Below are 26,238 nucleotides of genomic sequence, written 5' to 3' on the forward strand. Positions count from 1 at the left end.
AAACTTAAGATAAACCAAATCCATCTTAGAACAAATTTCTTCCATTTATGATCAATTCCGGCTGTATTAGCATTTTGTTGTCTCTGGTTCATATCAAACATTGGTGTGCTCGAAATAAAAGATTCATTCTTCCAATTACTGCTACCGTCGAAACCACCCCACATGTTAGCTGTCGGCACCGTCGACAATGGGGTTCCGGGGACCGTCCGGTGTGCGGTTCTGGAATCTCCCGGTGTCCTTGAAATGGAATCAGGTACCCCTTGGAATTCTTGAGATGGTGAAAATAATCCTAGTGCATACGGACTTCTGTTTCTAAAGTTTTGTTCTCCAGAAACAGTCTGCTCTTCTCCAACGTTCGTAAAATCCATTGGATAAATATTATAGTCAGTTCTATTTCGATCCATCTCCATTAATAATAAAACACAGCTTGTACTAAAAATTCTAACATGTATCCAAATAGTTTAAGTCTCACTGATATTCCAACAATTATCCTCATTACGAATCTATAAAACTTTGCAGTGTATGGCTATCCCACCGCTGCCACCATTTGTAGCGTTGTCGTTTTTGTATGGATTCGTGTTTGTCGATGTGTTATTTTGGTAGCGTAAATTACATAAAATCCATATTCAAATGGCACAAAGAAAACAAACCACAACACAAAGTTTCAAATCAAATCACTATGTAATCGGTTAAATGTATATCAGTTTGACATAATAAAACAGTTGAACAATAATCCTAATTCACTAAAACAATATTACTCTCAACACTTCTAACTAACAATCTCAATTCTATCTCTTCCTCTTCTCTTCCACTCTGATCTCTCTCGCATCCCCTTATATACATAATTACAGGCGGTACCCCGACGGTCCCAAAGATGGGTACCGAGCGGTTCTAAAGATACCGGACGGTACCTCAGCAGTTCTAAAGATTGGCTACCGGGCGGTACCCTGACAGTTTCAAAGATGGGGGTACCGGGCGGTTCTTAGGTTAATGGGCGGTGAATTTAAATAATATAGATACCGTTCAAATACATAAAATACCGGGCGGTGCCCTGTAGAAATGTAACCCCAAATGTATTAAAAAGAAAGACATCTTGCATAATAATAAATTATACAGTCAAACTAAAATCGCTACAAAACAGTGATTTAAATTGATACATTAGTACATAATATTAAAGTAAAAGATAAAAACTGTTTCGTCCCTGCCAAGGGTACTCATCAGGTGGCATTTAAAAGGCTACCACTACAGTTTTCTTTTCCTTTATTTCTTTTCTTTTTTTCTCTTTTATTCTTTTTTTCTTATAATTATTTTCTTTTTTTCTTATTCAAATATTTATATACCAATATATTATGTATATTTAAGGGGATATATATATATATATATATATATATATATATATATATATAACATAATTGAGTGGATTATCTTGGTTAATCCTACAATTTGATTGTTTGCCTTCACAAGGGTATATGGGTCCACATGCATGTACCCTCAACAGTCCCCCCCCCCCAAACAAAAACAAAATTAGGTTCAAAATTTTGAAATCTGGACACCAAACCATAATCTCATAAATTGTTATAAATCCGTTTGAACCTGTCCAAAGGGGATCCATAGATATATAACACTGACAGGAAGTATATTGAGCCTACATCATTATGATATATGGCATGTGAAGATCTTGAATAAAAATATACATATTATATGTCTTAGTGCATCGTTTCCATCTTACACCAGATTATGAACATACATTTGGAAATTAAAATAAACATAAATTCACAAATGTCTCATTATAATAAACTTTCGAACATGTTTTATCATAGATTAAAACTGAATTAATTCTTTCCTGAATTCCTACTCATAATTATATAATAGATTATGAAAATATAAAAAAAATACCCCAAAATAAATAATAATCATGGGGGATAGGATGAAAATTGTAAATAAGGTAGCACAGGAGTTTTGATAAAGCAAATGGCAGGCTGGGCATGCCAAAAAATGGTGAAATAAAATAAAATGTGCGTTTCTAGTACAAATAATTATGACGTCTGGCAAGGCTATTTTCATTTTTTTCTGGGACGCCTTCCTACGACGTTGTAGGCAGGCGTCCTATTACTCTACCCTCCCTATTTTGTAAGCTCAAAATGGCTTACATTGTACCTACCCTAAAGGTTATTTTCATTTTTCAAGAGGCATTCCACAAGGTTAAAGTCAAAATGTCTCTCCCATAGACACGATGGACTCAATGTAAAACCAAAAAAGATGGAGTGGGGGGGGTAAATCCTTCCCTGCCCTATATTTTTCAAAGAAGTAACAGGAAACATGCATATAACTTGGTTTTGGCCTCTGTATAAATTAATACAGAAAAGGGGAGCTCTAAAGGAATTGAAAAGCTAGCCACATACCCAACCCCACCCCTAAAAAATCAAATGGTATTTCCTTTTCAATAGACAAAACCATTGTCATGCATAAATAAGCAATTTTTTTTGTATGGCACTGTTTCTTAAAAATCACAAAGAAGTGGGACAGTTCCTCTTATCCTAAAGGAACATACCTCTTTGTGGAAAAAAGAGACTTGACAGAATATTTTTATAATGTCAGATACCTGATAGTTTCAAAATATAATATACAACCAACAACTGAACAGAGTTACAGACAGAAGATGTGGTCATAGCCATGAAGTAAAAAAGGGGGCATCACCTTTTAAGGTTGAAAGGAACATGATTACAGCTGAATCGACATGCAAATAAAATTCATGATTGAAATAAATGTACCCTGCAGTGCATGAACAGTTTGAAAGTTCTATTTGTCTTCCATTAACATCAATCTCAACACTGTGGGGGATCTCGTTCTTTCGTTGACTTCTGTGACATTTCGCGGAGATGTTTACTGTCTGCTCAACGACTTGTTTCAACATTTTCACATTATGAATGTATCCCTCGCTGAAATATTTGAAACCAGTCTGCTTGCATTTCAAAGAAATTTCTCAATTAAGATACCCCAACTGGAAATTGTTTGGCAGATCAGACAAACTTGCCGCACTTTAAGGCTTGGCGGTCGCCATCTTTTCCGCTTTGTTTGTCAGAGTCTCCGTGGCAATAGCTAATTAGCATAAATGGGCGTAGCATAACCCAATATGGGCGATAGGTGAATTGTTATAAAACTTTTACACACTGATTGTTATCACGAAAAACAGATTGTGTTTGAAATTTGGTAGCGGAACTTGCTTTAAAAGCTTTTTACAGCTCTTGAGTTATACCCCTTTATAATTAGAAAAAATGCTTAATCTGTCATTTCCTTTCTCTAACTTTGGCTTATATCTCTGAAACCTAAGTATTTACAGCAAATATGATATGGGGTAAAAAACATAGTATATTATGTCAAGATGAATCTGCCCTGAAATTTTCAGACGCATCAGACATCCTGTTGTTTGGTTGCTGCCCCTTAATTTGTAATTTTAAGGAAATTTGCAGTTTTCAGTTATCTTGAATAAAAATTACCTTTGAAACTACTGGGCCAACTAAAACCAAACTTTGCTTAAATCATCCTTAGGGAAGGTATTTAGTTAAATTATGTCAGACTCCTCCCATCATCCTACATGGCTGCCATGGCTTAAAATAGAACATGGGGAAAATACAATTTTTGGCATATATCTCTTAAACATAAGCATTTAGAACAAAACTGACATTGGTAAAAATGTTCATCAGGTTACAATCTCTCTGCCCTGAAATTTTCAGACAAATGCATCCTGTTGTTGGGTTGCTACCCCTGATTTGTAAATTTTTTGGAAATTTTTCTTTTTTTGTTATCTTGAATATCATTATAGATAGAGATTAACTGTAAACAGCAATAATGTTCAGCAAAGTAACTTTTAAAAGTAAGATCAAGTAAGCATGACCAAAATTGATAATTTACCCCTAAGAAAGTTCTTGCTCTTTAAAGTCAATTTATCATCTTTTGGGCCAAATTAAACCTAGCTCGGCCTTAATCATCCTTTGGGTATTTCGTTTAAGGTGTAATACCACAAGATCATAGTATGTCACTTCTGGTTGCATATTGAAAAAGGTAGAATTGAATTTGACAGTTGTATGAAATGAATCCTGCATTTCATTGCAGTAAACAAATATTCTTGCTCATAAACTTATAAATCTTGGGTGTTTCACCATTTGTTTTTAGAGTAAAGCCTCCTAACAAATAGAAATATTGCTGAAAGATTAGTTTCTGTTCTCTAACTTTAGTTTGCCTCAACCAAATGTTTTGAAACTTATGCACAATGCACAGATCATGTTCAAATTTTGGTAGCATCACTTTTACCTTTCTTTAGTTATGTCCCTTTATAACTTTATATGATATGCAAGCAGGGGCATCATCTGTGTCCCATGGACTGTTCCCCATCTATTTTATTTGATGTTTCTAAATAATATTTTTGAAAGTTGAGGTTTCAAGGTTACTAAAGCTTTAACACCGGTAAAAATGTTGTGAAAATTTGATTGGTTAACTTCCAAGTATGGTTATTTTCTTATATGCAATGGAATATTTGGTGAAATATTGTCTATACATGTAGTATTGGACAGGTTAATAGTTACCAATGGCAAGTATTTCTTGATTTGAAACAATTAGAAAAGCCATATATATATGCAGCATTAGCCTATTTGGCTGGCTGAAGTTTTATATTATGTATTTAATGTAATGATAGACTTTATATTCAGGTTGCACTATAATAAACAATTCTTCTTCTTCTTCTATATAGTTTAATATTTTTATTGTAGGGGTCTAGGTATGGATTTGAGTTTATTTGACAAGTTAGATGGTGTAGGAGGTACATGTGAATTAAATCTGCAATACAGAATGAACAGGTAAAGCATTTTAAGCAAACTGATATAACTCAATATAGTCATCAATATTATAGCTAGTACCAAACTTGGACAGAAGCTTGTTTATGATCAAAAGCTAGTATCTATTTTCTAGAAGGAAATTTTGTAAAGCATTTTAAGCAACCTGATATAACTCAGTATAGTCATCAATATTAGTCATGGCTAGTACCAAACTTGGACAGAAGCTTGTATCTACTATCTAGAAGGATATTTTGTAAAAATGTATTTCCTCTGTTTTGGTATATTACTTATAAATGTTTTTCTTCCAGTTAAATTCATAAATCATCCTGGATTTTTACCAAAATTGAACAGAAGCTTCTTACATTCACAAGATAGTATTTAGAGGAAATTTTTGTATAATTTTTTCCCCATATTTGTTTAGCCTGAGACTAACAGCAAAAGTAGGCAGGACACTGGGTTTCACAGAACTCGAACAAATTTGATAATGTATTGTTGGTGTGAAGTCTCATAAACAAAAGTAATAAAAATCAATAGATAACTTATGAGTTCGATGCATTTCCTTCAAAAACTTTGGTTTTAGTTAACATCATTCAGGTGTATAGGGGCTGTGTGACTTCTGTTCCCATGTTGAGCAAGTGGTTAGAAAACTGATTCTACATTGCATGAATTATTTGGCAAATTGAATTCTCATAATTAACAATCAGCACTGCTGTTATTAGGGAATTATGATTAAATACCTACAGAACAAACATTATTTCTAGTTTATCCTGCACAATGATGATCACTAACGGCCTAGCCAAGATCAGATGTGCATTTCATATTGGGTCTATGTTATAGGCTTGGAAAGACAAGAAGATAAACTTTACATAAGTAATACATCTTTGAACTGAAGAAGAGAATGTAGGGCTTCACAATGAATATCAAATATTATGTATAGGTGTTACCGTTTTGAAAAAAAACACTAAAATACACGCTGAAAATTGGCAAAATTTCACGTTATGTTGTTTCATTTAAAATTTCGCTGTTTTTATCATTTGATAGTTAATAAGTGATCTTAATTTGAACTACATTATTGGTTCACTGTTACAGACAATTTATTCATCTTTCTTTTACTGGTTGTTGCAACAAAAAATCTTCAGTGGTTACAAAGTTATGATAAAAAGTTGAATACTATGCGCTTGTTATGCAATTTTGTACTTTTGATTTTAGCTTGCTCAGTGTAGTGATAAAAGAGTAAAATAAATCAAATTTATGCTGTTATGTGTTTTGTTTTCTCTTTTAGTATATACATTATAAAAAAATACCTCATTTATCAAAATTGCAGTACCCTAGCTGGAGATATATGCCATCAAAGTTGAATATACAAATAAAGTGAAAAAATGTCTTGTCCGTAGACATGCATTCCCTAGTAAACTGGAAGCATAATTACATTAATGTTACATTGCTAAGTTCCTGTTCTTTTGTAGATATGAAAACACTACTAACATTTTTTTCTACCATCTATTAATAGAGGAAAAAATTCAAAAATATGTGAGAATGTCTTGTCCGTAGACACATGTCTTGTCCGTAGACATGTCTTTTTATCAATATTGCTTGGCTTCATGGGTCTTAATAAGTCCTATGTGTTGTTTAAACTTAGAAATATCTTATTTTTAATAAATAAATGGTAATTTAAGTGTTCTCAATTTTTGTAAAATTACTTTACAGGAGTGGATTTTAAAAAGTGTCAGATTATCAGTCATAAAAAGCATACCTTATTTTACTCCAATATTGTTTATTCCAGTTGCTGCATACCTTAAAAGATTAACTAAATCAAATGAAGAAAAAGTATTTCCCTCTCTTTAACTTTATCTTTTGCATTTCAGTATTAACAGCAGATGAGGAAGTGTCTACGGACAAGACACTTGTACATAACAAGTATTAAATTCAATTATATGTCTGCTATGGAACTTAAATCTTATTTATAGGTGATGAAAGTTATCCATTCAAATTAAAACTCAGTATTTTCAACATAAATATAGTCACATTTAATTCTAACAGATTTTTTTTTTAACTGAAATTGTCTTGTCCGTAGACATCACCACAATATATTTGTATCCAATTTCCTTGAGTTCAGCATAATTTGATAGGTAAAATGTATGTTATTTTTTCAAGAGAACACATTCAACTATGTCAAAATTGAGTTTTAATAATAGTTTGATTGTTTTAAACAGTCAGAAATATGGATTTCAGTTAAAAGAATGTGTCTTCATTTTGGCTTAATCAATAAATTATTGAGATATGTAAAGAACTGTGGATACATTTTTATATTTTCCAAAATTTAAAAAACACAACTTAAAATTTAATTAGTAACTTTTAATCTTAACTTTAACAATCATCTTTGAAAGCATTTAATTGAATATTAATAAAATGTCTTGTCCGTAGACATTATCAAAATGTATTTCTTTCCATTTTCCTCGAAGTTAAGCATCATTTGATAGATAAACCTGATAAAATGTATGTTTTTTTTCTTCAAGAGAACACTTTCAGCAATATCAAAATTAGGTTTTAATAATTCATTTCATTAAATATGAATACAATGTCTTGTCCGTAGACAAAACATATAAATTGTATTGCTAAGTTTGATTGTTTATTGTACGAATATGCATCAAGTTATTTTAATGTTCTATACACCAAAAGAAAGGTTTTTTTTGGAAGTTTTGTTATCTATAGATAAGTTTAGATACAGTTTTATCAGATAAGATTAATGATCAAAGTAAGCTACTGTTGTTTGAAATAACTGTGAGTTAAACATGTTCTTGTCAATTTTTTTTCAATTAAAATGTTTGATATTCAATAATTCAAAACATATTTTGTTGTCTTTGTCATTGACCAAAAATCTGACACTGGTGACATTATGTCTTGAAGGCAACCATTAAAGAAAATTATACAGTTTTTAAACACCATTTATTTAATAAAAATATTAAATATTTCTTCCAAAACTGGATCTAATTATATAAATGCTTCCAGTGTTAGCCTAACGATGGCAATTTTTCATAATTTAAACCATTTTTGAACCAAAATATCAAAAGAGTTTTTCCCTGAGGTGATACTCATTTTTGACTTCATGTGAAACACAAAATGCACATCTGATTGTGGCTAGGCCGTAAGACACTTGATGAACGTGAATAGTGCAGGAATATATATACACCCTCTATCTGGTAAATGACATCATAAAGGGGTGCATAATTGAGGAGTTTTTTTCCTGACAAACTCGAAAGTGGTCTATTAATCCTTTATATTTATTGTCTTTAGGCAGATCATGGCACTGAGTAATGTTCTGGTGTATGATGGATTGTTGCAGTGTGGTTGTGATGCAGTAGCTAGTGGTCAATTAGAGATGGACACTGATCATATTCCAGAAATTTGGTTAAATCAAGTGTTCAAGGACACCCCATACAAAGCTACCATCTTTATAGATACTTCAGAGGTAAAGGCATATTCTACAGTCTTAAAATGAATTAAATTTAAATTTGTAAAAGACCTTTGATATAAAATTCAGATAGTCGGTTAAATTTTCTATAAGCTAGATTGTGTTTAAAGTTTTAACTTACATTTCTAGATATGTAACAGTTGTCATATGAAAATTGTAGACACAACTATTGAGATAATAAAGTAACTTTTTCTTATTTCAAATTTTTCTGATTTTTCATTCCAGAGTAATGGGACTTTAACTCTCAAATTAAAGGCATTTTGTATACCCTTAAGTATATCCTTCTGCATGAACATTTTACTACTTTTTACAGCGGATGACCGTGAGGACATTCTGGTGTATTGCTATCGCCTAGACTTCCATTACGTAATATTCGTTTTGGGTTTTTAACAGATCTATAAACATGATGAATACGTAGACGTTGTCAAGTGTAAACTAACATTCCTTATCGCTTGTTATAAATCTTTCTTCAATGAATACTCATCAAATACTTTTTAAAGAAGATAAATTGATAATATTAAAATGTTTTGATATATGTATGTATATATAAGTGAAAAATCCTTAATATCTATGCACATGCATGTAGAAGAATATTTCAAGAACGTTTGCAATCTTAAGGAACAATAACTCCTGATTTAACATTTTTTGCGGGAAAATACGAATGCCTACTCAAATCCATTCTATTAGAAAAATCGAATTATTACAGAAGAGTGATGTATCCACCATGCACTTGCACTGCACTATTATTAATATAGTAGAATAGAATGATATACAAATGAATGAAAATAATATAGACATGTTATAGATTTATTTTTCATACATTAATGTTTAAATCAGCACAATAGTCCAGTCAATCTAGCATACATTTGACCCTAAACTTGAAGTGATTGCAACAGAAGATTTTTAAGTTTTAATCATTACTATTATCCTAAAAATTTCTGATATTTAGATAATATCAATAAAATGTCATTCAAGCTAGTTTTATAGTGATGCTAGTGTATCAAACTTGTATTCTGTCACTTCAAATTTGTTAAAATCGCAAGCAGTTCATCACAGAACTGTGCAGAATGCAAACAAGGTAATAAAAAATGATTTACAAATTCCCAAACTATAATAAAACACTTCACATCAAATAAATCAAACTTTTATTGTAGTAATATTATATGACAAAAAATATCTTCTAAATGATAAAACTTGTATTTATTACGATTATAGTGTTATGTGGTTTATTTATTGAGTAGTTCCAATATTTTTTCAATCAAACGCTACCGAAATCCATAAATATCGGGAAGTCTCGGGGAGTCCGAGATTTTTTCAATTTTACACTGAAAAGCGTATCAGATTCATTTCCCGTTAGGTATACTGTTCCCAGGTTCAACAAAATGTATTGATTCTTGATATTCTTGATATTTTAGCCATCTTTAGAGTATAACAAACAACTCTAAAGGTGTTTTCTTATCTTTTATCAAGCAACAACCTAGATTTCATAATTCATTTGTTGACCATTTATTAGATTTTTCAACATGCCAAGGTAAAGAATCTCAAATTGAATTAAAAACAATTAAGCATATATTCTTCTTTTTGTAGTATAAATTTTCTTTAAACAAGGTAGATGCTGAACAAATATAGTTTACAGATATAAACAATACCAAATATTCATATTATTTTTTCAAATTGGTCACAAAGCCATAAATTTGCAATGTCTTTAAGGGCATATCGAACAGTTTCAGGGGAGATAATAACAAACGTAACCGTCGTCTATTGTTTCCCGTAATTTCACAGTGTTTTAACGACGTCATAATGGCCGTCTCGAAAGGGCGGTTTCTTTCTTCAAAGGAAAGGGCACGGCGGGAATCGGCAAAAAAAATTCCGAGATTTTGTCATTCAGGATAGAAAACTCAAAGTTTGGTTTTACTTGAGAAAGATGAAAAAAAGGGTTTCTTGAGAAAAATAAAATACGGCGTAAACTATCATTTATCATACATCTAGCTTTGCGTTGAAGTGCTAATATATACAGTAGCCACAGGCACTTGTCTCAGAATTTTTTTTCCTATATACCTTAATATAATGTTATATTAAGGTATATAGGAAATTTTTTTTCTGAGACAAGTGCCTGTGACAGTAGCTCTTTAAATGAATACGACATTAAACCGGTAAACAGTGTTAATTCCAATATGACGTCCTTATTACGCTTTGTAAACAAAGCCGTGTTCTAATGAGCACAAAATATGTATGGTTTACTTTTTTAAATTGTTATTTGGATGGAGAGTTGTCTCATTGGCACTCACACCACATCTGCCTTTATCTATTGACACATGCGCACGAACTTACTGTGTATATTAACGTTATTTCCGTCATTATCCTTTAAAATATATACATTTAAGCAGCTAACATAAACTTTTATTATATATTTTTATAAAACAACTTATATTTACCCTGCTCGTAGTTTTTAAACTTATTAAATATGAAATGTAATGTACAGACTCCTCGGGGAGGAAACGGGAAAAGCCAAACATTTTTACGGTATTTTCGTACGCTTCGACCTATAATAATGAGGCCCCTCATGGGGGGGTCCTAGTAATCACATAATCACAATTTTTTTGCCAATATAATCACATAATCATTAAATATTTGCTTATCTTTAGTAATCAAATAATCATAAACTAAAAATACAGTCCTAGGTAATCAAATAATCATGAAATATTTGGCTTAATAATCAAATAATCATTAAAAAAACGGCCAAGTAATCACATAATCAAAAACCCCATGAGGGCCCTCAATAATACTGTATTTGTCCTATTAGAATCGAAATAATTCCTTCATGTCATGCTCTAACATGCTCAGTGTAAAATATCGACAAATATAAGCCTACCCATGTTAAAATGAGTATAGAGCATGACACAAAGGAATTATTTCTTAAACAAAAGATGACACAGTAATAAAAAAATATTGAAATAGGAAAAAATTGTAATATATACTAATAGCTTAACTCAAGATTTTGATCATTATTCAACTTTATCTAGTACGGCATAAGTTTTAACGCTAGCAAACTCTTTATATCTTGATAATGTATCAATCTTTAACTTCAGATCCACTTTCGCCTCGTTGTAAATATGCGTGATATATTTGCCACTGGAGCACGGGAGCAATCAATTCATCAGTTTCATATAGTGATGCATAATCATTAGTTCTCAACTGATAATTGTAGTTTTGGTATTTTATTTTTATTTTATATTTTATTTCTAAACGAAAATTTTAGAATTTCTTTCCGCATCTTTCTCTTTTAATTCATTTGTTTGAATAATCAATAATAATATAGTAGTCTACATCAGTGGTTACATTGTATGCAACCAAACTATGTAGAGGGCAGTAGAACAGAAAACAATCTCCATTGTGTATATATGCAATAACTCATATATTGAAGCATAAAACCACAACAGTCAGGCTCGTTTAGGTGAAAAAATTACTGTGTCAATTTCATATACTTATATATTGTAAATAAAAGCAAAAACACACGAAAAAAATGGCCACAATTTATAATAATATTCAACTTTTGTCGGCCGTTTCGTTTATTTTCAAGTTAATGTCTTACTGATTTGTTTTGGTAATCAAAGTTTTTTTTCTTGCCGTTGTTTTGGTCGACCATAACGTTTTTGGCTTTATTTGAGTATGAATTAATGCTTTAAATGGTAAAGTTATATTTTTCTTACCATCTTGAATTATTTTGCTTTAATTTGAGCCCAATTATATAAGTATATGCTGATTAGAAAATCATATTTATTTTTTTTAATTGAAAAACGTTTTTTACTCCAAAATTGCAAAAATGTTCAATTTTCAGCAGCATTTTTTGCAAAAACGAAATCGACAACATATATTTTTTTTGGCAAAATTTGATTCTCTGTCAATTGAACAATGAAATATCTTAAAGGGAAAAAATTCTCACCGTCAGAAATAAACTGTTGGATATGCCCTTAATGGAAAATGTGCAAAAAAAATTTTAAAAACCAATAATACTTTGGTTTTGTTCATTCTTGAGCAGAACATTTTATAATATAGTCAAATTTTAACTTATAACCCCATCAAAGTATCATATTTCACATAAATTTTAAGAAAATCAACCAAAAACTGACAAAAATAGACCAATTTTTACTGAATTATCTCCCTTTCCAATGTTAATTTCCATAAGAAATTAAAAATGCAAAATTTGAGTTTTCCTCAAGTTAGATTTTTGGTGGAAGAAGACGTGAAGTCTTCTGAAGACCTATGGGACCGACTTTAAACTCATTGAGCCTCCGTATGCCGCATTCGTTTCTGTGTATTACAATTTCATAACAACTTAAGATTCCTGACACCGATTTTTACACATGATTAAGCATCTGAATCATTTAATTTGTAAATTAGGATTGAAAAACAATCACTATCGTAAATATAACCTTTTTATTTATGTAAATTAATAGATTTCATCTCATCCACATGAAATCCATGAACGTTATTGTTTACTTGTAACCGGATGTTTTTACTGTAGATATTTGTAGTACGCATGCGTGAATTTGGTATTGGGACAACTCGCCCTGTTTACAAGTTCGCCCTTGAAGTTACGAATTTGCAATCTTGCAGACAAGAAGATTTTGTTTTTAATAAATAAAAAGGATCTATTTCTTATTAAATTGGTGTCTTTATTCATTGTTTTCCTTTTCATGTGAATTAGATGCCTTTCTACTTCAAATGGTTTGAATCTATTTATAAAATTATTCAAGACTCAGTTGACAAGAGCAGTACGTTACTGTTGGGAGAATTTGATTAAACTCTAAATGCTCATAGAATAAGAAATATAATTGAAACTGAATGTACCTCCTTTTGAATAATTTATTGCAATATAAATATAAATCCCTTTTGACAAGAGAAATCTGACTTTTGTCAGAAATATTTTTTTCACATGTGCAAAGGTAATCACGTGTGGCGGCCATATTGGTTTCTTAACAAATATGTGAAGGCCTCTAGGACCATGACCTAAACATAAACAGTCTCTGAAAGCGTAAACTTTATGCAATACTATTTTATCAATCATGATTATTTTCATAAATAAAAATTTGATTATTTAAAAAAATAAAATTATAACAATTACGATTTTAGATTAGAGACATGCTTTGATCTATTTATAGCCAAATTAGTTTACCTGTGTGAAAATGTAAATAATTTGTTTACTAAACAAGTAAAGACAAACTATGGATGGAAGATAATAATTTACATAAATATTGCAGGACATTTGATTGATTTTAATAAATATAGGATTTAAAAACTGCAAGTGGAAACAAATTTAATCATTAGCTACATAATCAGCTGATAATTTTTCTCACAAACATCGTGGTGATGTAACTGATGAAAATCACTCCATCAATCCTCCAGCCCTTTCACACATGTGTATATATGTCTCTGCATAAACATAATAAAGATAGTAAATTGTATTTTTTTTCACTAATTTATTGACATAATACTGGTTGTAACATATTTTATTTTTGTATTCAGGTTGGGACCCCCCCCCCCAAATTATAAGTGGTGTCCCTTAAATAAGGGACTGTTCCTAAAACAAGGGGTCATTTTACTGTTGAAATAAAAGAAAGAACATTTTTAAGATTTTTATTAAACTCAAAAGTGGGAAAATTTTTATATTTGGAACAACTTTTCTAAATGAGGGGTCAAATTAATAAAGAAGATATAAGTTTAGAAACAACAGAATATTCTTTTGACATATTTTGACCATTTAGTACTTAATAGATGCTTAGTTCTTGGGGGAAAGTTTCATCAAATAATATGAATAAAAATGTGCTCATGTTTTACATTGGGTTGTAATGTTCTTCCAATAAGGTTACCCCTCATTTGGAGTGTTGTTCCCAACCTGTTAAAGGTCCATCTTTGTGTGCATAATTCAAAATTGGAAATTTCAACAAGCATCTAAATATTCTTACGCAAGAAAATAAACCCTGATCTGCTAGCTTCATCTCTTCTACCGATTTAATAACTAGAATCATACAAACAGACTTAAGAAAAAGGCATGGAAGTTCATCATACAAATATGACACTTTTTCTAGACAATCCAGATTGTGCAAAATACTTCGCTTAAAATTGTAACCTTAAAATTGTTGTTGTGCACTAAAAACCCCTATGGGAACTTTCAAAAGTTGGCGGGTATGTAACAAGCCTTACAATTTTTATGCTCCATTTATGGGCATTATGTTTTCTGGTCTGTCCGTTCGTCCTGCTTCTGGTTATAAAGTTTATGGTCAAGGTAGTTTTTGATGAAGTTGAAATCCAATCAACTTGAAACTTAGTGCACATGTGTTCCTTATGATATGATCTTCTTAATTTTACTGCCAATTTAAAGATTTTACCTAATTTTCACAGTCCACTGAACATAGAAAATGATTGTATGGATGGGAAATCCATGTACTTATGACCTTTTCTTGTTTGAAGAAAAAAAAATACATCATAACGATAATGGAACAAAGCAGCCTGGGTTAGTTGGGCTGCTTTTGTGGCAATTCAGGTTACCTTTTATTCACCTTCTTCCACCTCAGAGCTATCAGCTCTTTGATTATGCCCCACCTACGATAGTAGAGGGGCATTATGTTTTCTGGTCTGTGGCTTCGTTCGTCTGTCCATTCGTCTGTTCATCTGTGCGTCCGTTCAGGTTAAAGTTTTTGGTCAAGGTAGTTTTTCATGAAGTTGAAGTCCAATCAACTTGAGACTTAGTACACATGTTCCTTATGATATGATCTTGCTAATTTTAATGCCAAATAAGAGTTTTGACCCCAATTTCACGGTCCAGTGAACATAGAAAATGATAGTGCGAGTGGGGCATCCGTGTACTGGGGACACATTCTTGTTTGGGACTTTTTTCTGTGTATATTTGGGGCTTAATGTTATAGATTACATCTAAAACGTTTTCTGTTGCAATTAGTTTGAGGTTCAAACTTAGTTTGACTGGACTACAAATGTAGTAACTTTTTAACAGGTAAATTTTGCACTAACGTTATGTGTTTTGTCGTGCAAAAACTCTTTTTTTTTATGCAAATGTAGGATGAATTTACGCAAAAGTAATGCGCTGTTGTAAAGCCATGCTCCTGTATTCATAGTCTATTTTATTTTAAACCTTTAAAACTTTTACATAGTTTACGATTAGTATGTCACAACTACCTAAAACCATAGACAATATAAATACTGTCAACATATTACATTAAGATACTGAATTGTAATCAATGAAAGAATCATTTTCATAACAGCGTAGACAACTGCAACACATATGTTGGTATTAATACTGAATCTTTTACCATTAACTTGTTTGTCATTGGCTATCGATAATAGTGATTTTACGCTCACTCAGTCTATCAGAGGCCTTACAGTGAGGATTTTTAAAAATAGAATGAGTAAATGCAGGTACATGAGAATAAAAAAGAAAATTAAAGTATTCAACATTTAAATCAAAACACAAGGTTTAGTCCTCTGCTAGTTATTGAAATTATTTGATTTAGGTGTTTGGAACCTTTGGCGACCCCAAAAAATATTTTACCCAGTGACCTCCAATATTTAACTATTTCTCAAACTTAAAATTTACAAAAGATTTAGAATTTTTGATTCATGAATATGTATTTTTACAGGTGCAAGCAGGGGAGTCTAAAGATAATTCTGGTATGGTTGTTAATTTTGGCGAGAGTAAAATTGTACAAAAACTTGTCAGTACATGTCTTAAGGTATGGCTTGAGCATCAAAAGTTTCTTGTTGAACTTATAATCATATCCAATACTGTATATTGTGCTTTATTTAATAGGGCTTTCACATTTAAAATCATATGAAATGAGTTTCTCTTAATTTTTAGCTCACCTTGCCCAAAGGGCCAAGTGAGCTATTCTCATCACTTGGCGTCTGGTGTCCGTTGTCGTCGTTAACTTTTACATTTTGAACTTCTTCTAGAGAATCACTGAATGGAATGGAACCAAATCTGGCTTAAATGTTCCTTATGAGGTGCTGACCAAGTGTTGTTACTTTATAGCCATTCCATCATTCGAGATGGCCATCTGCAGGGGACTTAGTTTAACATAGGACCCTATAGAAAATGCATACAAATGTCTTCTTTTAGAGAACCACTGAATGGAATGAAACCAAACATGGCATGAATGTTCCTTATGAGATGATGACCAAAAATTTCAGAAAAAAAATAAACATTTGTTTTTTCATTACAAATTTTACTCAATACCCTATTAGTTATTACTTTATGATATGGGACAAAAATCAACCAAAAATGTCGATTTCGATTTGGCCCCAGATGACTTTTAAAATGTTTATATCATTGAAAAAGCTCCAAATTATCTCCCTTTGGTGCAAAACTGCCATTTTTTTGCATTTAAATTGAAATATATTTTTTAACTCATTGGTGACATATATTTTTTATTATTGTTTTCAAATAAGCTATACATAAACTAAATAATTGTCCATTTTATGCGATTTTTGTAATTTAGTTCTATTGTTATTTCAATATTACCTCTATTTCTCCTATTAGTTCAACAGAAAAAAAGGACATTAACAAAAATGTATGCTTCTTTTGGAGGCAGATTGTGAGCTAAAATGAACGGTGACCCCATTTTTTTTATTTCATTTTTCTATTAAGTACATGGTAAAGTTCATTTATAAAAAAAATATAGCAAAATCCTATATTAAAAAAAATAATTTGATTTATACCTGCGAGCCCCCATAAATAGCAGATTTATCACTGTATTGTTATGAATCTCATTTTATGACCAAACTCAGTAAAGACATGTGATTGTTACATTTGGTTGATACATTCAACAATACCTACCATTATCTCGATATTTTTTTTGTTAAATAATCCAGAGTCGTCTAAATATACTACCTGTACTGAAATTTACCTAAAGGAACTTACTTGACTAACTCTAACATAAACAGCAGTAGTTGTCCATTTCTAGATTTAGACATTTCAATTTCTGAAGGGAAACTCTATACTAAAATTTTGGACAAAAGTTTAAATGGACTGGCACCTATCAAATGAATCTATAGAAAATATCATTGGGTTCGCCAGTCCATTAAGAAGTCCTAGATTTAATATAAGAAGTTCTAGATTTAAGATTTGATTTCAATTTGTGTTTTGTTTACATTCAGGGAGGATTGCTGTCTGAAGATATTGGTGTAATTGCCCCTTACAGACATCAAGTGAGAGTGATTCATGATAGTTTATCTAACTGTGCTGTAGAGGTTAATACGGTAGATCAGTATCAGGGAAGGGATAAAGAACTTGTGATTATATCATTTACAAGAAGTTATAAGGAGAAATTATCTGAAAACTTTAAGGTATGAATAATGTCTGTATTCATCTAATTGGTTTTATAGTAGCCATAACCTATTTAAGGCATTAAGAAAAATGCACCTTCTACTTTAAGCTTAGATATCAGGTCAACAGACAATAAATCTGTAAAGCATCTGTAAGATATCAGGTCAACAGAAAATAAAGCTGTAAAGTATCTCTAAGATATCAGGTCAACAGACAATAAAGCTGTAAACTATCTGTAAGATATCAGGTCAACAGACAATATAGCTGTAAAGTATCTGTAAGAGCAGGTCAACAGACAATAAAGCTGTAAACTATCTGTAAGATATCAAGTCAACAGACAATAAAGCTGTAAAGTATCTGTAAGATATCAGGTCAACAGACAATAAAGCTGTAAAGTATCTCTAAGAAATCAGGACTGGGTTGCACAAAGGTCTTTTAACTTTAAACCTGATTTAAAGTTAACCAGTACTTAAAATTAGAATTCCCAATTAGTTAAAGAAGACTTTAAAAACCGTTGCACAAAGCGTAATTAGTCCCACGTTTAACTAAATGTAAATTAAAATGATAATTCGTACTTAAACCATGTTTAATTTCCAATTTCCCAACATTCATTCCTTCACGTGCATTTTAGCGACTTTTATCAAGAACAAAATGGCCGAGTTTCCAGACGACGCTGATAAGAAAATAAGATCTCCAAACTGGGATTCAGCGGAGATAACCATGCTGCAACAGTTGGTCAATGACAATATTACTGTTTTACGGAGCAAATTGACTAATTCAATTACTATTTCCAAGAAAAACGGCATTTGGAAAGACATTTCGTCCAAAATAAATGCTCTTGGTTTGCATTCTCGTTCAGATAAAGAAGTCAAATCAAAATGGCAAAACTTACAAACAAAAGCAAAAAAGAAGTATGCGGAAAGTATGAAATATAGAGCCCAAACTGGCGGTGGCCCTGCTCCCAAAGCCTTGACAAGTGAGACCGATACTATTGTGGAAATGAAGGATTGTTCAAGCTTTGTTGGTTTAAAAGGAAGCGAGTCTTCGGTGGTCACAATAAACCTTGAAGGTAAACCGTGTATGCCCTAAAGAGTATATGAAATGAAATCGTATTTGAATAAAAAAAAAACATAAATGCCTACCTTGATCATGTTTATGCATGATGATATCCGTGCTCTGTGCCTCTGACAAGGTTGCATAATGTCCTAAGCGAACCCAAAGCTACTTTCAGATTTAACAAAATTGTGAAATCAAAGCTAAAAGTATCTAGGATATGGTTAGGTTTCAGAAAACTCCCCTGAAACTCCTTGAAATGTACTTTTTTCGACAGTTTCCCACCATCTCTAATCATGCAGACGAAGTTCGGCCTTCCTGTGTAATAAGCACACAGTACACACTATTACACGCCAGCACAGTGCGCGTCATGATGCAGCGGCCCCATAAAGGGGTTTCCAAAGAGACAATTACTCCCACATTAAGGGTATGACATTACTAAAACACGGACCTTTTGATTGGGGGTTGGGGTTATAAATTTCCGAACTTAAATTTCTAGCAATCAAATAATCATGCATAATGCTATTAAGGAACCGACTACCAAAGTTCCAAGACAGGAAAAAATAGGGGGTATAAAAAAAAGATGTGTTATGATTGCCAATGAGACATGCAACTATCCACAAAAGACCAAAATGACACAAACATTAACAACTATAGGTCACCTAACGGCCTTCAACAATTAGCAAAGCCCATACCTCATAGTCAGCTATAAAAGGCCCCGATAAGACAATGTAAAACAATTCAAACGAAAAAACTAACGCGAGCCTTATTTATGTAAAAAATTGAACGAAAAACAAATATGTAGCACATAAACAAACGACAACCACTGAATTACAGGTATATGTTCTCGGGTATGATGATTTTTATAACCTTTATGACCCTTACTGTACCAGTAAATTATGTGGCCAAGCAAGTGAACAAAAAAGAATAATATTATAAAAGGGGCGGGATTGGTGCATGGAGAATTAGCGAAATGTTCAACGGGCAAATTGAAAAAGGGGGAGGTCCGAGGAAACGGGGTTTGAGGTGCCCGGAGTAATGATGGAAGGGATGGGAATCGGGGTTAAGGAACGTCCCTGCCGCCGACAGTTCAATTAAACTATACAAGTAGATTGACGGTATTTGTTTTTAAAAATCCCAAAAGGTACCTCATTTACCATACCATAGGAGTTATTTCCCTTTATACATTCATTTTGTGTGTGGAAAAAAGAAAAATATTGATGCAATGGATAGATCCAGGCAGCGAATAAACAGCTCTCTAGCAAGTTATATCATTTGCCACGGGGGACATTACATACGATACCCAGATATATCTCCTAATTCTACATTTATATGTCAAGATGGTGTACATCTGACTGATATTGGTAATTACATTTTTATAAATACAATTCAAGGCGCTTTAGAGGCTTTCCTTGTCTACTCACCACACACTTTTCCCGAATGTAAATCATGAACTTTTAAGATATTCATTTGAATTCAGTTTTTATTAGATATGTATAGCTCTTTTATATCTTATATAATTATTGTATTTGGTCCACAGCTTTTACGCAGCTCTATCCGCTTGGAATGGCGGTTGACCCGTCAGTCATTTATGACTGCCTTGGTCAATTTGGCACATTTCGCTGCGTTTACTTTAGATATGCGTCATTTTGTCGCATATTTCAATTAGCATCCAAAACATTTGATATTGGGGGTCTCTGTATCCCAGGACCCACCACACAAAAAATAATGAATCTCTGTATCCCAGGATTCATTTTATTTTATTTTATTGGATGCTTCATTTATTGTAAATATTTAGTTATCTATCTAGTTAGTTATCTAGTTATCTTTTGTAGTCTGCCAATATGAAAGGTGACTACGTTCATTTAATTATCTATCTGTTTGCTATATATATATCTTAACTGTTTATCTAGTTATATGTGTTTATAATTTTGTAGTTTGTAATAAAGCTGTGGCCAAATACTGCCAAAACTGTGTTTCTGATATTTGCGCATCAATAATAATAGAATTTATGATTCAGCATAAATTCGGTTATTAGTGTAAGCAATGTGTGTCATTGACCGTGCTACTTTTTGTCTAATGTGGGTTATCACTTATCCGATTGATCACGCGCAGTATGACTGCGAATGCAATCTTTTCAATAGCTACATTCAACAATAGCAGACGTATATTTATTTTGAGGATTTTAAAAACCCACCCACCCACCGCTATATGTTTATAATATATTTGGACAATTTTTGCTGTGTGTTGATGTATTTTTTCAGAATGTTCCTGTTACAATAAATGGTTCGGGACGTCTACTAAGCAGTCAACTGTATATGGAGCGTATCAGTTTGGTATCCAGTGTACTTATCTCAAGTCCGTATTTTGCTGGTTGAAGTTTACCATCTTAACTTTATGTGTGTGTTCTGTTTCAAGACTAAGTATTTTAGAGACATTTCGCTGCGTTTACTTTAGATATGCGTCATTTTGTCGCATATTTCAATTAGCATCCAAAACATTTGATATTGGGGGTCTCTGTATCCCAGGACCCACCACACAAAAAATAATGAATCTCTGTATCCCAGGATTCATTTTATTTTATTTTATTGGATGCTTCATTTATTGTAAATATTTAGTTATCTATCTAGTTAGTTAGGCTTAAATTAAAATATTGTTTGTTTGCAGTTTACCGACCGACCCTTGAAAATCCTCCCGACTGTGAAAATTTTATTGCTTTAAATTTGAAGAAATTTTTTTTAATACTTCTATTGACGCGATCCGGAACTTTGGGTCCTTTCCGGAAATGATTTAAAGTCTGGGTCAATTACGCATTTCAAGTTCGGTTTTTCTTAGCTTCCAATCAAGCGTTCATGTGACCATTTAATGATAAAGCATATGGAAATTGTTTACAGGTATCCATGAAGTCACGGAGGAGTACTTTACGCTGTCGTCTCGTGTCAATTTTAAGACAAATAACAAACAAAAAAGTTTATTAGTAAACTGTTTATACAGATTCAGGCACATGTAATAATGTGTGATGATATCATTGACGATGATGCAGCGGATATTCATAACTGACACGATAACCATTCTGTCTCAAACAAATCGGGTACAGAATCTGTGGAGCCTGACTTTATGGAACCAATTTCAGTGGTTAAATAATTCGACAGCAGCTTGAAGTATGGCATATTTTCTACAAATCGTTGTGAAGACGACAAAGATGAAACCACTCCTCCGTGACTTAAATCTTCATGGATATCTGTAAACACGCCTGTACGGAGAAATGGGCTCATTTGAAATGTTAATGGATATAGATCATGCCAAATCAATAAGAAGCAACCCTAACTACACAAAGATGTAGAGAAAATGAATGGTTAGCTTGAAAAATAAATATACTCTCTCTATATTAAATCTATCTTCGATTGCAATGAGTATGCTCCTTTAGGATAAGGGGGGCTGCCCCACTCATTGCAATTACTCTCTTTCTTACAATATTAAATATACCCAAACTGTGTGGCCTGTGTGAATTCAATTAAAACATGTCCTTAGAAGCTATGCTGCCAATTTTTTGTATGCATTAAAAACATTTCAGTACAGACCATTTACTTTTAATGGGTTGCTATGGATTTCACCCCAAACTTTAGATTTCTTTGGTTTTCATTAAAGCCTGGCAAAAATATAACCTTATCACATATATTGTTAGAAATATGAAAACAGTCGAATGTCTTAATACTTTTTTTTCAAGTTGCCTTTTTTTCAATTGAGGAAGATTCAATGGTTATTTTTTTTCTATTAAAAATACACTCTTTAATACATTGTCTTATAAATCTTTAATATCTACATTTTTCCGATGAAAATACTCTACTCATGAAAACATTCTAGTCAAGAAGCATACATGTCTGAATATATTTCTTTAAAACAGTTCTAGTCATAATGACATTCCTTGTTTATAAGTGTTCCAGTATTTAATAATTATACCATATTTTATGTCATAAATTGGATAATGACACTATGTTAAAGTTTCAGTTTTGGTTAAAAAGTTTTTTATCTGAAAATACCTGTTCATTTGATGTTGGTTTTCAGCATGTCCAGTGTTTGTTGTTTTAAAATGTTTTTTTTTCTTCACAAGAAACTTGGTTTAGTGTAACTGCTTGTTTAAACTGTATTTTGGCTGATAAAATAAAATATTTTTCCTACCTACCGACCCTTCAGTCTGAAGGTACAGTCGGAAAACTGCAAACAAACATATTTTTAAGGTTGGCCTTATCTAGTTATCTTTTGTAGTCTGCCAATATGAAAGGTGACTACGTTCATTTAATTATCTATCTGTTTGCTATATATATATCTTAACTGTTTATCTAGTTATATGTGTTTATAATTTTGTAGTTTGTAATAAAGCTATGGCCAAATACTGCCAAAACTGTGTTTCTGATATTTGCGCATCAATAATAAACAAACGACAACCACTGAATTACAGGTATATGTTCTCGGGTATGATGATTTTTATAACCTTTATGACCCTTACTGTACCAGTAAATTATGTGGCCAAGCAAGTGAACAAAAAAGAATAATATTATAAAAGGGGCGGGATTGGTGCATGGAGAATTAGCGAAATGTTCAACGGGCAAATTGAAAAAGGGGGAGGTCCGAGGAAACGGGGTTTGAGGTGCCCGGAGTAATGATGGAAGGGATGGGAATCGGGGTTAAGGAACGTCCCTGCCGCCGACAGTTCAATTAAACTATACAAGTAGATTGACGGTATTTGTTTTTAAAAATCCCAAAAGGTACCTCATTTACCATACCATAGGAGTTATTTCCCTTTATACATTCATTTTGTGTGTGGAAAAAAGAAAAACAAACAAAGATTTTGGTGAAACGATACGACTTTTTGAAATATCCTTGGATTGTCATGTGTTTATCAACCAAGAACATTACATTTCTGTTACAATAATCTGTAAAATGTGTATAGGATACTTCTTTACGTAGTGAAATGTGTTAAAACTTTGAGAAATATCACACTGCATGCAAAGTTATTTTGTTTTCGGTTACCTGCATCTCTGCACTAAGAGACTGACTTCTCTGGGTAGGATGTTCGATGTCCTTCCGCACTATGTCGGTGATCCTTATGATCGAATTTCTCCCGAATCTGTACCTTGCTCGGAGCTCCTTGTCTGTGAGGTCATCTAATGTAAGTAGCCTTTTTCTATATTTTCTGGGTGGCTTTGGATCGTGCAATATATTTCCAAACAACAGCATTTCCTCCATTTTAAACTCCCTATTTAAAATTTAAAAGTGCCCCCTTACCACTTTTAACTTTACGCAACGTTAAGTCACATTTAAACGTTATTTAACTCTAATAAACCTTTGTGCAACAGAAATAACGGTCATTTAATTTTAATTGAGGTTTAAAATATATTTAACTAGTACTTAAAGTTAAATGACGTTTGTGCAACCCAGTCCAGGTCAACAGACAATAAAGCTGTAAACTATCTGTAAGATATCAGGTCAACAGACAATAAAGCTGTAAAGTATCTGTAAGATATCAGGTAAGAGACAATAAAGCTGTAAAGTATCTGAAAGATATCAGGTCAACAGACAATAAAGCTGTAAAGTATCTAAGATATCAGGTCAACAGACAATAAAGCTGTAAAGTATCTATAAGATAGCAGGTCAACAGACAATGAAGCTGTAAAGTATCTGTAAGATATCAGGTTAACAGACAATGAAGCTGTAAAGTATCTGTAAGATATCAGGTCAACAGATAATAAAGCTGTAAAGTATCTGTAAGATATCAGGTCAACAGACAATAAAGCTGTAAAGTATCTGTAAGATATCAGGTTAACAGACAATAAAGCTGTAAAGTATCTAAGATATCAGGTCAACAGATAATAAAGCTGTAAAGTATCTGTAAGATATCAGGTTAACAGACAATAAAGCTGTAAAGTATCTAAGATATCAGGTCAACAGATAATAAAGCTGTAAAGTATCTGTAAGATATCAGGTCAACAGACAATAAAGCTGTAAAGTATCTGTAAGATATCAGGTCAACAGACAATATAGCTGTAAAGTATCTGAAAGATGTCAGGTCAACAGACAATAAAGCTGTAAAGTATCTCTAAGATATCAGGTCAACAGACAAAGCTGTAAACTATCTGTAAGATATCAGGTCCACAGACAATACAGCTGTAAAGTATCTGTAAGATATCAGGTCAACAGACAATAAAGCTGTAAACTATCTGTAAGATATCAGGTCAACAGACAATAAAGCTGTAAAGTATCTGTAAGATATCAGGTCAACAGACAATAAAGCTGTAAAGTATCTGTAAGATATCAGGTTAACAGACAATAAAGCTGTAAAGTATCTGTAAGATATCAGGTCAACAGACAATATAGCTGTAAAGTATCTCTAAGATATCAGGTCAACAGACAATAAAGCTGTAAACTATCTGTAAGATATCAGGTCCACAGACAATACAGCTGTAAAGTATCTGTAAGATATCAGGTCAACAGACAATAACGCTGTAAAGTATCTGTAAGATATCAAGTCAACAGAAAATATCTGTAAAGTATCTGTAAGATATCAGGTCAACAGACAATAAAGCTGTAAAGTATCTAAGATATCAGGTCAACAGACAATAAAGCTGTAAACTATCTGTAAGATATCAGGTCAACAGACAATAAAGCTGTAAACTATCTGTAAGATATCAGGTAAGAGACAATAAAGCTGTAAACTATCTGTAAGATATCAGGTAAGAGACAATAAAGCTGTAAAGTATCTGAAAGATATCAGGTCAACAGACAATAAAGCTGTAAAGTATCTAAGATATCAGGTTTACAGACAGTAAAGCTGTTAAGTATCTGTAAGAATAGAGAATTTTCTTTTGCATTTCAGTGATGTCATTGTCAGAAATGTCAAACATGGGCATTGAATAGTCTATAATAGTTTACATGTTTATTGCCTTGCACATGAAATCTTTGAAAGACCAACCTAAGGTTGAAGTAAGTTATCCATTGTGCCACAGAGTTTTATAATGAAAAAAATTGCCAGTTATTTCTTTTGCTTTTTGTCTCATTGTTCTATGATTTATTTGATTAATAATTCATTCCTGTTCAGACCTGCCAACTATCCCAATTTTCGCGGTATCATCCCGATTTTTATCCCTCAACCCGAATCCCGATATCGGGATCGTAAAACTAGTCAAAATCCCGATTTTCACCAAATATACCTGAAAAAATTATTGTTTACCGATTTTGAAGTTTTTCTGATCAATTTTAAAAAATCTATAATTTTACCTGGGAAGAAATTATGACAAGTTAAAACGACCGTAAAAGAAATCAAGGCCTACAAGCTCATCATTAGAATACTAAAAGAAAAAAGAAGAGAACTTAAGACTATTTTAGGAGTAAAAAACAATGCACACAGAAAAGTCGCTAAAATTATAACCCTTAAAAATCTGGTCGCGCGCTAAATCCCCCATGGAGATTTTCAAAAGTTGGCAGGTCTGCCTGTTTACAAAATTACCTATTTAATAATATTGTTTTGAGGTGTATATCTACAG

At 32.3% G+C, this 26,238-nt stretch overlaps 1 protein-coding gene across 3 annotated transcripts in view; it reads left to right on the forward strand.

The window, feature by feature from the left end:
- The window catches only part of LOC143076153 (DNA replication ATP-dependent helicase/nuclease DNA2-like), a 197,584-nt gene that overhangs the window by 162,479 nt on the left and 8,867 nt on the right, over positions 1-26,238 (forward strand). For 2 of the 3 annotated variants that reach the window (XM_076251829.1, XM_076251830.1), the window contains 4 exons: positions 4,767-4,853; positions 8,127-8,301; positions 15,960-16,052; positions 17,476-17,664. In XM_076251829.1, the coding sequence (XP_076107944.1) occupies positions 4,767-4,853; positions 8,127-8,301; positions 15,960-16,052; positions 17,476-17,664 (544 nt within the window). Of the gene's footprint in view, positions 1-4,766; positions 4,854-8,126; positions 8,302-15,959; positions 16,053-17,475; positions 17,665-26,238 lie in introns of those variants that run through there. The other variant, XM_076251831.1, reaches the window with a different exon arrangement.

The sequence above is a fragment of the Mytilus galloprovincialis genome, chromosome 5, assembly GCF_965363235.1.
Source record: "Mytilus galloprovincialis chromosome 5, xbMytGall1.hap1.1, whole genome shotgun sequence".
In the NCBI taxonomy this organism is placed as follows: domain Eukaryota; kingdom Metazoa; phylum Mollusca; class Bivalvia; order Mytilida; family Mytilidae; genus Mytilus; species Mytilus galloprovincialis.